We start from the raw sequence: 16,338 nt of genomic DNA, 5'->3' as shown, positions 1-16,338 counted from the left end.
CTGCCCCAATTTTGTAAGAAATCTTTCTTGCTGCTGCTGCTGCTGTTGTTTTAAAGTGCAATATTTCAGTGCTAGCATTTGTAGTAACTGGAAGACTCCTTCAAGTGTTTTGGTGGCGGGACCATGGTGGTGTCTCCATTTGGGGCAGTAGTTACATTGTTCTCCTGTGTTATTGGTCTGTTCTAGCATTCGGGGATAAATAGTTCCAATGCTGAAGTGCTGAAACTGTACAATGTGACAGAGGCGGATGCTGGAGAATATATTTGTAAGGTCTCCAATTATATAGGGGAGGCCAACCAGTCTGCCTGGCTTACGGTTCTGCTAAAAAAAGGTAACGACGTCTGTTAAAGAAAGCTGGATGTAGAAGCTGGAAAAAATTGGTGCTTTGGGACTCTGCAGGCAGCTTGTAGGATAACTCCATGACCTCGGTGTATTTATAATCCTCTCTTGGAGATGCAACTGGTATTACTCCAGTAGCCATGGAAAAATTCCCACAAATACTCTTTTAGTTACCTCTTCTGAAACCTTTTGTCTTTTCTGTTTTTTTCTTTGATGTATCATTTGTCTTCGTATATATTTTCCCCCAGCAGAATCTGAAAGATTCTGATCTGACCACTCTGAGTCCTCCTTATTTTTGCACTGTTGCCTTCTATTTCTTTGTATTATATCACTGTTCTGGAAATCATAGCTACTCACTGAGGTTGGATCAAGTGATGAGGTGTTTCACATACCAGATTACCTCCTGTCTCAGTCTGGTAGAAGACTGAACATGGATTCATGGAGACCTATCCACTTGACAAGCCAGCATTTTATATCATTGTTTCCATCTTTACACAAGTGCTGTATAGCCATGTGATGGGTCTCATTTGGACCTTTTTAATAGTGTGGTATGCACTTTAGCTTTGCAAAAAAGCTTCATGCTCTTTTAAAAATGCAAATATGTTAAATCTTAATATTTGAATAGAACTAATTCTCTTCCATGGTCATTCGGCATACATATAGAGGTCTTTATTCCTTTTGTTTACTTCAAGACAGTGCAGCAATAGTTACCATCTTGTTAAGCAGGGATTGTTGAATTTTACATTCCCGTATTTGTAAATCCTATTGTATGCCTTATCAGTAGACCTATTTCTCACCACATTGGGTGGCCCAAATTTTTTTTCTCGATAAGGTGAACTGTTCAGACCAACTTGTTTCCAGACTTTGGGTCATCATAATACACCCAAATGTAAGCAAGTAAGCACATCTAGAGAATCCATTATCCATACATTTTATTTCTTTTATCGCTTGAAGCAGTAGTGGCCTGTTTACTTCTAGCACCAACTGTTTGTCTGGGCGTTCCTACCTGTGACACACCTGTGTTTGGGTTCATGATGGATCCCTAAACTGCTCCATTATATTTAAATCTCAGGTTTGACTTAAGTTATTATTTGAGGCAGTAATAGCCTGAGTTCTCCCTCAGCCCTTTGGTTACAAGGAATTCTTGGGGCTATATTTAATACTGGCTGTAATGAAAACACCTCTTTTTGAAGTATTTTTGTCTCTTTATTTTCAGCCTTTCCCTGTATGTCTCTGAAATGTATGTCTTCATTAATCTGAAGGACATTTTAAGTGACATTACAGAATGTCCTGTCCCCCGTTCTTCTGTCTGTTTCATCTTTCTTTGTGTTTATGTCATGTTCTCCTCCAAACATTTTGTGGACAATTTTTTCCATGTTCTTTGATTGCATGCCTTCTTAGGTGGTGAGAGTAGGTTTGGTGAAGGGTGTTGATGATTCATTCCTCTCTGAGGTGAGCTGGGATCTGTTGTTAATTGCCTTTTGGTTGAGGGCTTTGTGGATGGGATCTCCCCCCACGGCTGTGCACCGGTCGTTTCTTCTGAAGTGCCAAGCTCCCCGTGGTTCCACTTCCCATCCACAAGAATTCCTAAAATGTCTAGCTTTTCTCTTGCTTCCCTTTTTTTTCTAGGCTGCCGGTGTTAACACCACGGACAAAGAGATTGAGGTTCTCTATTTACGGAATGTAACTTTTGAGGATGCGGGGGAGTATACATGCTTGGCGGGTAATTCTATTGGGATATCCTTTCACTCTGCATGGTTGACAGTTCTGCCAGGTATATTACTGCTATCTTTCAGTGGTTCCCCTACCCTTCCCCCTGCTTCATTGTTGATTGCTGCAAAATTAGCACAGCTTCTGTCTCAGAAGTGGACTTTTGGTTTCCTTTAAAATGTTCTTCACTGCAGCAAAAGGCTGCACTTCAACTTAAAAAGATGAATTGTAATTTTTTCAAATTTCATTTAAACATCCCCTTTGCCCAATTACCGTAATGTTCATTATAAATTTGGAAAAAAGAGGCTTTCTTTGACACTTGATTATATAACCAAAAGTCAACAATCATAAACTTCTCCCTGAGAGAAACTCAAAAATCCTCTCCTGGGAAGTTTTTAAAGGGAAATTTCAAAGTCATATTTAATGAAATGCCACAACCCAGTCAAATTGCCTGGGTTTACACGTGTATATATGAGAATTGGCTGTGCTGAAATGTGATTACAGAAGCGGTGTTTTTTACATATCTTTGGAATCAACTTGGTGTATCTTTAAATGTTGCATGTTCTAAGCAAATGATGAGCTAATTTGCTTTTTCTGCAAAGCATGTATTGCCATGCTTGGATTGATGTTGTTTCTGTTTTTAGCAGAAACACACATTAATGCGCTTCATTGCCTGAAATTGGTTGTCTGTCGGAAAATATAGTTTTAGATGTCTGCACTAATTAAACTTTCTTGCTTTATAACTGTTCAATGCAGAGCAACTGCCGAATTACTTGCACAGTTAATAATTTGCTGGTCAAGATATATATTAAGTATTAATGTTTTTAAAATATAGGTTTGGTAACTGCATGTGTTCATTAAGTACTGTGCTGCTATATGAGTTGTTCTCAAGGTTTCTGTGTTATTTCTTCTCTCTTTGTGTAAGAGATAGCTTACATTACTACCATCTTTAACTATTAACCTTTGTGGCTTCCGAGATGCATTCACCACTAAACAGGTAGTCAGTGCTTAAAGTTGTAGTTGCTTCTGCTTGCAGTGTTCTTTCCATATTTGCAAGCGCTTAAGCACCACTTCTTAATCAGTTTGAGTGAATGCTTATATTAATACAAAATGAGACAGAAGAACATGTTGCAATGTGCATTGCTTGCATAATGACCAGATATTGCTGCAAAATGCTGATGGTGATGATTCAGAGTAATGAAGTAAAAGGATTAGGAACAGATTATAATAATAACAACAAAAAATATATTGACAAGTGCTTTGTCACAATTCTTATTTGCTGTCAAACCCCACATAATAAACTAAAGTGTCATCATTGCAATGTAAAAAATGGGAATGCTTTCTTAATTAGTTAAATCATGACTGAAAAATAAATTCTGTGCAATTACTTAATGAAGAGAATAACTGTAAAACTAGCATTGCCATTTGATGCCATTCACAGACTAGGTGCTGTTAAGATCTGAGTGTGATCTTCCATCCGTAGACTTACCTATATATGTGAATATATACCAATATATGTAAATTATTATTATTATTATTATTATTATTATTATTATTATTATTATTATTTATTATTATTATTAAAAATGCATTCTCTTTTTGGTTCTGGAACTTAGTGATCTACCAATGTCAGAGTAGAATCTCAAACTGCCCTCCTGCTATGGGACAGCCCAGTTTGAAGAATTCTTGAAGAATTTTGAAGAAAGCTGGATGAGTTTCTTTTTGAAGGGGGCAGGGAATATGCTCATACCTAAATCCAGTACTTTAGAACTGGCGTGGACCTAGTTAAGAGAAAGTGGTCATGGAGATCCACCAGCAGTCTGCTGTTTTCAGAGTATTCAGAGATAGCCACTCAATTCCTATGGACTTTTACAGCCCAAATTCTGAGCCTATTAACTCAGAAGTAAATCACACTATGTTCAGTGGGCTTACTCCCAAGTAAGTGTGCATAGAGAGGTGCTGTTGATACAAATTCGCTGTCCAATACATTTCAACACTTTTTGTGAATCCTGATTTTCAGTAGAAGTATTTGGATACCTAAACCAGGCCAGTTCATGCCTGAGCTTTGTTATGCTTCGGCGTCCCATAAGCCTTGCTTTTCAGCTAGCTAATTCAGTGCTTGTTTGCCTTTCATTGTGTGTTCAGGTGGCCCACAGAGTTAAACACAATGCTCTTGAAAAATTATTTTACTAAACCTGTCATTTGCTTCAGGCCAGAGATTGGGAGATTGGGATAAATATTGATTCATCTGGAGTGAATTACGTGCCCACTTCCCTGTCTCAAGCAGCTTGGCTAAAAAGAAAAATAGAATGAGAAGAAAAGGTATCACAGGCATAATTTAAGCATCTAGCCTTTCGTTGTGAAGTTAAATAAGATCAGCTATTCATACCAAAGTGATTTTGTCCAGAAGTACCTCACTAAGCTCGCTTAGCGGGGTAGCAGCCAGCTTAAGCCGACACTTTGAAAAATGGCTGCGTGGAGACTCTCAGTGTAGCTGTTTCCACGCTGTGGAAATCAGCAGCATTATTTTATCTTGTGTAGTTCATTGCAAACCAGACCCCTTGGTTTGATGTGTACTGCCGATTTGTTTTCACTACCTTGTAATTTTTCCTCATGACTCTTCCTCCTTCGTACTTGCCCTCTAGGCCCTGTAGAAGACAAACCGTTTCCAACATCGCCAGACTACCTGGAGATAGCCATTTACTGTGTAGGGGTCTTCCTGATTGTCTGCATGGTGGTGACAGTCATTCTGTGCCACATGAGATCTTCCACCAAGAAGCCGGACTTCAGTAGCCAGCCGGCCGTGCACAAGCTGACTAAGCGCATTCCTCTGCGCAGACAGGTAACAGAAAGTAGATAAAGAGTTTAAAAAACCTATTATCCTATAAACGAAACAAGCCAGCAGATCGTTTTTCATAAAACACGTGGGACTGAAGTGGCACTTGATTGCTAGGAAGAGAGGCTGTAGCACTCCATTTTGCTTTGAATCCATAACTCCCTGTCTCAAGCTTGGTGTCTCAAAGAATCCTGTAGTGGTTGAGTGGAGATGCAAGGGCTTTCTGCTTAAGCTCAGAGGCACCCTGCTCTTCCACCAGGTCTGAAGCTAGGGAGCACAGCTGTTACAGTTAATGTTGGATCAAGGTGATTTCACTTGTGTGGTTCCAGAACCTGTCTTGTGTTCCTGAATCTCGTACTGGGTTCTGACGTCAATAAACCACTAGGCCAAATAAAGCAGGGCTGCTGAAAATTATTTAATCTCAGAGCAGGAACTTTGATGCTATAAAGTTGAGGAAGCGTGATTAAATTTCCAGTGGAAAATGAAAAAAAGCTTTTTGAGGATGTGGTAAATGTGAACACTTTTAAGAAACACAAGAGGTAAAATAGTATATGTTCAGGTGTGTCTTCCATTTGAGCTACTTTTCAGATTAGCTGGTGCCACAGGCAGTGGAATAAAGGGGGAGGCACATGTTTTGCTAAAGCATCTAAACACAGGAACGCATAACTGGGAGGGAGTGTGCTTCCCCCCACTCCTCAATGTTTTCTCCCTTCCTTCCCTTTAAGTATTCTTGTGCAGAGACATTTCACATGATATATTTTTATAATATATGTTTGTTTCTAGAGAGGAATCATATTTTTAAAAATAATGAGCAGGTCACAAGTGTTGTTATCCAGCAAGGTTGTAAATTTGGACATGGATATATATCACTTCAACTGAACTGAACATTTGGTTGTAAAATATATTCTATTGTTTCCTTTGTAAGAAGGCAGCTTTCCCGAAAGTATGTATATTCAATGCAAATAGGTCTTTCAGGAGTCGAATGCTTTGTTTATATTCAGTTAGTGGATATAGTGATTTCTGAACATGTTGAAGTTGGGGGGGGCAGGGGGAGCTCGAAATATTTCAGGAATTTTTTTGTGCAATGATTTAGGCCTGCAGACGGAAGCAGTGTTAAGAAAGAAAAACTGAATATTTTTTGGAAAAATTGTATTTTTAAAAAATTCAGGTTATTTCCCATCAATAAGAGTACCTGTTATTTCTTGTGTTTAATCAGATTTCAGTGGAATTGGATTGTGTACAATGATATGTTTTTGCTGAGTATAATTAACGAGTGCACATTTGGAACTTTATTGAATCATGTGTCCCCTCCATTGTCCTATTTCATGTCCTATTTCAATCTCACCTATATTAATGCTTGCCCGTCAAATGGGTTTTGTTGTTTCAGCTTCTGCAAGTGGGAGGTATGTAGAAAAAGACCAACTTAACTGCAAGTGTCTTGAATTTGACCAAGGAGGCTTTGTTGAAGTCTTATTTGGATTCTCTGCTCAGCCTCTTCCCCTTTCTCTAAGGCTTCAGGGATTGCACCACAGGATATAAAATGCCTGCTCCAATATTTTCTGGGAGCTATTGGAAAACTCAGGGTTTGGGTTTTGCTCATTCTGAAGATCTAACTTACTGCTATGTGTGAGCCAAAGAGAATTTACTATCAGACCGACTGGTCTTTTTCTACAGGTCTTTTTCAGCTGTCATTTCCTCCATACTTGCAGCACACTGCAAGGTAGAATAGTTTAGATATACGTAAACGCTAAGGCTTGCATGCCGTTGTAGTTTTGCACTAGTGGAAATTTCTGATCATGCAAGGTGACATTCCTGTTTTGTGCTGATCTCTCCTACTTATTACAGCTCTCTGTGCCAAATGCCATGCTGTGGTTACTGTTAACTATAGTTTATTGAACCAGGATCGTTTACCAGTAAAATTGGCTTGTTTCAATAAACTACAGTTAACACTAATCACAGTTCTCAACTGGAAGCGAACAACAAACTATGGTTAGGTGAAACTGGAAGCAGGTGCTTCTGTGTTCCTTGTGGCCAGAGAGGAGCAGAAAAGGGAGTGCATGAACCTAAGGTTCATGTACTTTATATGTGAACCAGGCCAATGTGTATCTGCCCCTGGAAAGTTGCCCAATTAATTTGCACCCACAAGGTGTCACTTGAAATCCCATGGCATAGGACAATTATTCTCTGACTTAATTCTGCTCAAATTAAGAGTCTTAGAATTTAGACTCAAAGGCTTCCCAGTTGCTTCTATGTAGCTGGCAGTGTGGCCAAAGTCTTGCAGGGAGCCAACTTAATCCACTTGTAGAATTAAAATGCTTTAAGCAATTGTACGAGAGACACTTATTTCATTTACTCTTATGGAGTACTAAACTTTGTATGTGGGTGTCATGTACACGTGCATGCATTTGCACAAACAACGTATGCCAGGAAAATTTGAATGTTGTATTCTCTACTAAAGAGAGCTTTCAGTCTAAGCCCACTTAGAATAGGCTATTTGTATCAGCTCTGGAATAAAAGGAGATTATTGGGCTGTGACTGGAATGAAAGCAGCGAGATGACCTGATCATGTGGTGATGACAGCGAAAATACCATTGGTATATAATCCATCTGTCAGTGGTCAGACCATGGATTGTCATAAACTCACCATTTTCCAAAGGGCAGTTATCCCAGTCTGTTGGTTTGTTAAATACTCTTTCATCAATTGTCTCTTCCTTCGCCAACAGCAGACTTCACTGCCATCATTTGTCATGCAGTTGCACAATGAAACTCCTCTATAAACCACCTTTAAAACATTGTATTCTGCACGCTTATGGTAAACTTGATGCACTGTTGTTCATGTTCTGGTTTTGTTGAGTAGCTGACATTTCAGTTTTCTTACCTTTTTACCCATGTAAAGGAAATACTCCCCAACCAAATACTTTTCTGGTATCAACTGGTAGTTTTAGAAATGCTTTTATGTTCCAAGTTTATTCCATTCCATGTTTTCAGGTGCAGCCACTCCTAAGTTTTGGATTGTGAAAGTATCTGCTGTAAGCTTTGCAAGGAAATGTGTTTCTATTTTCATAGTTCTCAATACATTTTTGCACTGAAGTAATGCTCTCTGCCAACAGCAGCAGTTAGAGAAATCATGGTTTCCAGAGGCAAAGACTAATGTACTTAGATTTTCAGAAGTAACTGTTTAGTTTCTGTACATTAAAGGTTAGGGTTTCATACATTTGCTGTAAATCTGAAGGAGTTAGAAAAACAGAGGGTGTTTTGTTTAACAGGCGTGTGTTCCTGGATTAGTTGAATAGGCCTATTTTTTTGTTGCAATGCACTGAGTCCCAGCAAGCCTTGGTTGTATTTTTGAGACTTGTTTCTTTTCCTTTTTAAAAACCTTTAAAAGAGTTGGCAGTAACCTATATATCAGTTCAGTCAAATAAAAAGTTGCAGAGGGTGTTCTTCCATACTTTTGTGATCTGTAGCTTTAGGAGTAAATAACCTGATTACCTTTGAACAGGATTTATGGATCAGTTAGTTTAGGTGACTTGGTAGTTGTAGAGAAGGTTGATGGCACTCTTACTTTTTAAAGCTGAGAAGCAGAGTCCCAAAGGAGATTATTTGTGTACACTTGGGGGCTTGCAAGAAGTGATGCCATAACACAGAGAGATCACCTTTCAGGTTTCTCAAAAGGATATAAGTCACAGTCCTATGCCTACTTACCTGGAAATACGTTCATGGGACGTAGCATTAGTTGTCAGTAAACATGTATAGGATTAAGCATCAAACTTTCCAAAATCACAGTTTGTGGTATGGGAATTTCTGGTATACTGAGTGTCATAAGGCACCCTCCATAAGGCTGAGGCTAACAGGAGTTGTAATCTAAAACAGCTTCAAGACACCAGGCTGCCAAAGGCAACCATGGGCTTTGTGGGCCTCACTGAAGTTGAAATGTCATATTAAAAGAAATCAGTCTTCCAACGGATTAGTAATATTTTTTTTTTACAGATTTGAGCACAGTGGTACCTCGGGTTAAGTACTTAATTCGTTCCGGAGGTCCGTTTGTAACCTGAAACTGTTCTTAACCTGAGGCACCACTTTAGCTAATAGGGCCTCCCGCTGCCGCCGTGCAATTTCTGTTCTCATCCTGAAGCAAAGTTCTTAACCCGAGGGTTAGCAGAGTCTGTAACCTGAAGCGTATGTAACCTGAAGCATATGTAACCCGAGGTACCACTGTAGTGATGTTGTCATTTTAACTTTATTAGAATAGTTATATAAATGTGCAGCTCTGCCTGAAAATGTATAATTCCAACATAACATCCTAAAACTACAATGGTACCTCGGGTTACATACACTTCAGGTTACAGACTCCACTAACCCAGAAATAGTACCTTGGGTTAAGAACTTTGCTTCAGGATGAGAACAGAAATCGCACAGTGGCAGCAAGAGGCCCCATTAGCTAAAGTGGTGCTTTAGGTTAAGAACAGTTTCAGGTTAAGAACGGACCCCCGGAACGAATTAAGTACTTAACCCGAGGTACCACTGTATATAACTCTGTGTGTCTGTGTGTGTGTCTGGAAACAACGTCTCCTTAGAATGTGAGGTGAAGATCTCTGAAATATAGTGCTTTTGTTTAAGGAGCCATGGTGTTGTTCCTTCTGCTTGAATGGCTGAAGCCCTGACCATGATGTTGTAGGTTCTGTATGTATGAGGTTTGCACAGAAAGCCCTGTGTGCTTTTCCTTCATTTTACTTTCCCTAGCTTTCACATTCCCCCACATCCCTTTTGCCATGTACTCTGATGTGGAGAGAGTTAAATAATGGAGGAATCAGGAAGGAAGATCTGATACTGGTAGTCTGATACTAAACATTGATGTTCATCTTGGGGCTGTAGACATGTTTTTCCGCCTTTAAATATTCTTATTTCAATCCAGAGGCCTGAAATGATCTGAAGGAGCACCTTCTACGATGTGAGACCTCTCAGTAGAATTTCACCCTAGCCCCATCCACCACTGAGTCCTGCAGAAGGTTGGCTTTGAGGGAGTGCAACTCTAACTTGTGTAGACAAAAGGCTCTAAGAAGCAGATCTGTGTAAAATGAAATAACCTATAGAAAGTGAAAATGCCCAGGCATTTCTCTTTTTTATTTCTCAGTGGAAGAACAAGGCTTTTAAAAGTGTGGGCTGGTCCCAGAAGGCCTCCCTGGATCCTGTGCCAACTTGTGCTGCTATACTCTTCTTTTTCCAATGGACAATTTTTTTAATAGTCCTTCAGCTTCCATAATACCATGCTCTGCTCCAATGAATCAATCAAAAATACATTACCTTTGAGACTGGCCCGATCCTTTTTTTAAAAAAATAGCTAATGCTAAATATTTCTTCTAGAATGGAGTCATTTTTTTGTACGCAGTCTTGGTATTTACGCTGAGGACTTGTTTGATGTTACACTTACTGGTGAGTTTGCTCCCCCCCCCCCCCCGCAGACATAGAATGAATTGGCAAAGTGTTCCTTCAAGCTTTTCCTGTAACGTCATCATGTGCAACACAGTGCAGCTATGGATTTAAAGTTTAAACAGGCTTTCCACAGCAAAACTGCACACCACTATTCTCTGTCTAGGAAAACAAATGATATGACCTTTTGAGATAAATGTTGGTGAATTGATATGTGAGTGGTGAAATGAGCAGATTTCAGATCATTTCCCAATATGTATGATGTACCATGTAAGGAATCTATATTTACTTTAAAAGAGTCATAGTTCAGTACTCTGAAAAACAGCGTCTGGCTTTGGGCAGGATGTCTAACATCATTCTGTAGTAGTCCAGATTGCCTATTTTCTCACTCAACATAGAGTTGGGTTGGACTGATTTTGGCCAAGTTAGTGCTATACTGAATTTCTGCCAGGTTTGGATTCACTTTAAAAAATTCCCAAGCAATTTTGTAGTGTAGTAAGGGCAACAATTTGCACATCACATAGTATAGAAAAAAACCTGGTTTAATGTGGATGAGAAGTGTGTTGACATGTTGTTAGATAAATTATGGCAGGGATGGTTTTAAAAGATGGTTTTGAAATAAGATTAGGGAAATGCATTGGAGATTGAGACTGCCAATTCATGGAGGATCAGTGGCTGCTAGTCATCATGGGTGCGAACTGTCACCATTGTTGGAAGCGATATGTCTTTAAATACCAGTTGCTAGGAAGCAGAGGTGGGAACAGTGCTGTTGCATTCAGTTCCTACTTGTGGACTTCCCATTGGTGTATGGTCTGCCACTGCGAGTATAGGATGTTGGTGTAGGCTGGCCTGATCCAGCAGGGCCTTTCTTACACTGCCCCAAAGTTTACGCAATGCTCCTCCTATAGTCCTGTTGCTGCCACACTGCAGACAAAACATGTCCGAGTGTGAGTTGTCATGTAGTCCAAGCTCAGGTTCTTGGCTTGTTTTTCATGCAAACAAATCATCAGCAGTAAGCTCAGAACCAACCTTGGATTGTTCACATTAAATAATAGTTTGTTTTAAACCATGGTTTAGCATGGCGTGCAAACCAGGCCTTTCCACCATGCTCAGTGCTCTCCTTTCTCACAGGAGTTTACACCGAGGTTATGTATCTATTTGCATTTCTCTACCAATTTCTCTCATAATCTGCCCTTTCTCTTGAGACTTCATGGTGAGATCTCAATACAGTTCAAGACAAAATGAAATTAAAATAAATGGAAAGATTTCAGAAAATAATAAATGTGGAGCCACTGCTTGGAGCCAGTTAGCCATCCTGTCCATTGTAGCATGCTAGCCATTGTAGCATGTTAAGTAAGCATACTTACATTGTTTATTTAAGCTGTAGATGTTAGAATTCAGGCTAGATTGGTTTTTGGCGTGTCATTGCAGCCATTCAGAAAGCTATGTTGTACCAGGTCAGCAGGTTCTAAGTCACAGTGAATAGAAGATTCCAAAAATATATAGGAGGTGATCTTTTCCTTTTTCTAGCACAGTTTTATTGAAAATAATGTCATTTGTTACTCTGGAGCAAGTTTGAAACTCTTCAAAGTGCTTTTAAAACATGTAGAAATTGATAAAATAACTTGCATGCGAAGTCTTAAAAAAATGTTATATCATGATTAAGGTCAGGTATCTTGTGTTAAAAGGTGTGCAGTTTCTAGTTTGGGTTGGGACGTTGTAATCACCTGCTCTTCAAGTACTTCTTGTCAAGTGATAAAGAAAACGTTTGGCACGAGAACGTCCATCTATCCTTCTAACAAGATAGTAGGCTATGGGCTGCAAAACATTTCAACATCCATCTGGAAGGAAGAGGTAGAGGAGGAAAAAGCCTATTCATTTCAGAATTATCAACCACCAGATTGTGTTGCATGGAATGGCACTTCCATGTATTAAGTGGCATCATTGCTTGGTCTTATTCCAACAGTGTTTATGAAAACAAAGTTCCTTTGTCCAGTTTTGTTAAGTGGTAAGTATTGTGAAGCCACTTCAGTTTCGGAACTGCATTGCACATTCAATGTGCTCTTTTGCAAAATGACTGCAGTAGGTGTAGGTGACCCAGCTGAAACTGCACCCAGACAAATATTGAAGCAGTGATCAGCAACTGAAGGCTTACAAGTGTGTGTGTGGGTGGGGTGGGGGGGAGTAGAGACACCAGGATAGCAAACGCTCAGCCTCCCTGGCGCCCTTTTTCTAGTTTCAGATTTGAGGCGTTCCTGAACCTATTGCAAATGGAATTGCATGTTGCAACAGTGAGCAGGGAACTGTTTGTTTCGTCTTTCTACAACTAATGGGGAGGTTGTGGTGACCTCATACAGGTTCAGGCATGATGACTGTTGTTTGTGCCTCCTAGAGTGTGCTGCATGTGCCCTGTACTTGAGCACTCTCTGTAGGCTTGCATATTTCTAGTGTGTATCATTATGGCCATATGTTATGTCATTGGGATGAATGTTACTGCCAAGGCTTTCAGATGGCCGGTGTGCCACCAGCCCTATGGAGATTGATGGGATTGCATTGTAAGTCTCTACATCTGCCTCCATGCCTGGGGCTGGTTGGACACTGCTGTGCCATCCTGCTGATCCTTGGGAAAAACCTATTAAAATAGCATCCAGAAATCTTGACCCTATGGAATTGTTTTGTTTCTGCAAACACCCTGCCACTTTCATGTTTGAATCAGACATGAGCAGTCTTCATCCATGCAGTATTTTCTTTTAGCCCTCTGGACACAATTCATACTGGAGTTTTTAATCCGGCTGTGAAGATCTGAACTATTTGGATGCCAGACACCATAGAAACATTTCTACTGTTCTGATACTTTGCAAACAGTGACCATATTCTGACAGTCAGATCTCAGCTTAATCAGCTGATATATGCATGAGCTTCATGCGCTAGCACACAGTCCCCTTTGTTCCTGTTTCACTCTTCCTTTCAAAGTGGTGAAACAAGGCAGGAAGCCAGAGTTGATATGAACTTCCAGTTCCTGACTTGTTGGAATCTATTAACCAAAGTTCCCTTTTTGGATGTAAGCAGAAGCTTACTGTGGCTTCCTTGGTCACTCAGATAAATGGGAAAGCAAAGGAACTGCCTGCAGGTGCATAGCTCTCAGGCATATCTCAGCTTACTAAGGGGAGCTGTGATCATTCAAAAGTGGCTGCTGTTTACTGACTGCAAACACACCTATCTGTAAGATTGACCAAGAACACTCTTATCAGTACTATTGGTGATATAGAAAAATATATTGATGTCCATCACTAGAGAGTCCACTAGTTCCTAAGGAACTTCCAAAAATTATGTGAGAACTTCATATTCATATTGGCCTGTTGTCATTTTGATCTGTAGAGTAGTGGAGATTTAAATTTTGTTAGGATTTGACAGACTCTTATTATTCAAGTAGTAGTATTGGAGAGGTGCTACAACTTTCCCTGGCTGTGTGGATTAAAGGTTTACTAAGTAGATACATCAAGATCTGAACAGATATTTTGTTTGCTGTTAAATAGAAAATAATATTTGGATACCTAGGATAATTCAAGTGGTTTTTAGCAACACAGTAACAACACTTTTTTGGCTGAGTCACTTGGTGCTATAAACCCAAGGCGTGACAAGTTCCTTGTATGTACTGATGAACATAATAAGCTCGCTTCAAATTTTAAAAACACATATGGATGGAAAACCACTTCTAGTTGTGCTTAATTTTTTAAGGAGAAAAGTTACCATAAAGAGAGAGCAAGAGAGAAAGAGTGCTCTCTTAAAAAAATATTCACTTGCAGAATGAGAGAGGAAGATGGTTACAAACAGTGGCAGTAATGCAGTTATCCAATTATATCAGAATATTAAAAGTTTGGGTTTGTAGCCATAACTCATCTTAATATGTAGCCAGTTAGCAGAAGTAAGGCAAAACTGATCGAAACCCTGAAGTCATGTTCAAGTGCAGTGCCTTAGTGAGCGTTTCAGTAGCCAAGTGCCATTTATGACCTGGCTTGGTTGCTCTCTATTGCCAATTTGCAGTAATTGGACCAAGATTACATCTTCGTTTTGCATCTTGTATTCTCATAACAGGTGTCTGCAGACTCTAGCTCCTCCATGAACTCCAATACACCTTTGGTGAGAATAACCACTCGTCTCTCCTCCAATGCTGATGCTCCAATGTTGGCAGGAGTCTCAGAGTATGAACTACCAGAAGATCCAAAATGGGAGTTCCCAAGAGATAAGTAAGTGAAATTTTGCCACTTATGCTATTTCAGTAGCTCTAGTAACTGTGGAGCAAGGAGAACTCAGTCCATGCTTCCTATGCTCTTTTCATTTACAGTTCTTCCACTTATGTCATTTGCATTTGCTGATGCTAAGGCAAACCATAGTAGTGGGGCCTAGGCAAATTATATATATTTAAATTTAAGACTTTCCTCTGAAGAACGTAGTATTCCTTGAGGAGATGCTATCTTTACTATCAGCTTCCTGCCTGCATATTTGTATAAAATGGCCAAAAAAATGAGAATGACCTTAATGGAGAAGTATATATATTTCTTCTCGTTTGAATGCTGTCTCCATTATTTATTGTTCAACAAAATGTTGTCCGGTTGAAAAATGGACAAAGAAACATTAAATTAATTCCCAGAAATTAGTAGACACAATTTGCAGCCCATCATATTGACTTCCTCCCCCCCCCCCCCCAAGACTGGTACTTCCAGCAGCCATGACAGACTAAAAAAATATTCTTTTTTTAATAACACAAACTGATATTTTGTGGATTCTCTTATGCATCCTATATGTCATGTGCTACCTTTCACTTTTGGAATGCCATCTGTGGTGTATCAATAGGACTAACATGATGGTGCATCAAAAGGGCTAAGGGGCTTTCAAGCGACATGAGCAAAGCTTTCCCCACTGCCACCATGAGCTGATATGGAGTCATATCCAAAAGTAGTGCTCAGTAGACAGTACAGTTTCTGTCCAAAGAATGTATAGCAGGCATAGGCAAACTCAGTCCTCCAGATATGTTGAGACTACAATTCCCATCATCCCTGAACATTGGTCTTTTTAGCTAGGGATGATGGGAGTTGTAGTCCCAAAACATCTGGAAGGCTGAGTTTGCCTATGCCTGATGTAGAGGGAAGCCATTTTCAGTAATTCCCTGTTTCCCTTTCAGCCTTCTCTAAATCAGTTCCACAGGCCTGTGGGCACCCTCCAGAATACTGGGGGCCGTAGGGGAGAGGAAGAATCACTGAAAACTACTCCCCTGGACAAGCTTACTGTCAGCTGAACAACACTGTTCGATACAACCTATGTTCTTTAGTGCCTGGTGTATGCTATTGAAATGAAACAGGACACACATTAAAACTATAATTAATTTTAATTAGTGTTGAATTTACAGGAAAAAATAGAAACATTTTAGAAACTGTGCTACTGTTTGAAAACTTAAAAGCACTTTTTTGAAATTTTACCAGTTGATTAAAAAAAAAGGGAGAAAAATCTTTTATGTGTATTTATGGAAATAGTCTTAATTATGTGGATGAAAGATGGTGCCATGCATTTCACTTGCCACCTGCAAGATTCTAGTCAACAGTGGGGGTCTGTCTATATAATTCTGTCAGTCCTTTCCCTTAGGGGAAACATTAATGCGGAAAATCTTAGAGCATTAAACGTTTGAAAACAGCATTCGGCATAAATGTGGGTGGAGAGGGTTTGTAATGAAAGAAGGCTCTTTAAGAGCAGTTTATTAGATTGGGGTCCGCAGAAACACAATGACAGAATTGTTGTGTTCATATTAGAAGCACAAGAGCACATAAATTAACCATTTTCCAATGCAAATGTTTGCTTTCTGCCAAGATCTTAAATTCAATTTTTGGTTTCGGGGGGGGGGGGGTATGCAGCATGATCTCAGCACAAAACATACAACTCTTTGGTCTTTGTGTATTGTCAAAGTAGCATGCGATTTTCATAACAGATATAGCCCAGTGTATACATTCACATTAGCATGATTAAACTGAGAG

At 39.6% G+C, this 16,338-nt stretch overlaps 1 protein-coding gene across 3 annotated transcripts in view; it reads left to right on the top strand.

Moving 5' to 3' along the window:
* Positions 1-16,338, top strand: part of FGFR2 (fibroblast growth factor receptor 2) — a 113,929-nt gene that overhangs the window by 74,723 nt on the left and 22,868 nt on the right. For 2 of the 3 annotated variants that reach the window (XM_083439619.1, XM_083439620.1), the window contains 3 exons: positions 1,969-2,113; positions 4,695-4,891; positions 14,408-14,559. In XM_083439619.1, the coding sequence (XP_083295745.1) occupies positions 1,969-2,113; positions 4,695-4,891; positions 14,408-14,559 (494 nt within the window). Of the gene's footprint in view, positions 1-186; positions 332-1,968; positions 2,114-4,694; positions 4,892-14,407; positions 14,560-16,338 lie in introns of all 3 variants that reach the window. The other variant, XM_083439618.1, reaches the window with a different exon arrangement.

This window comes from Podarcis tiliguerta (genome assembly GCF_965153285.1).
Source record: "Podarcis tiliguerta genome assembly, chromosome: 5".
NCBI lineage: Eukaryota > Metazoa > Chordata > Lepidosauria > Squamata > Lacertidae > Podarcis > Podarcis tiliguerta.
This window is presented reverse-complemented; position numbering and strand designations above follow the sequence as displayed.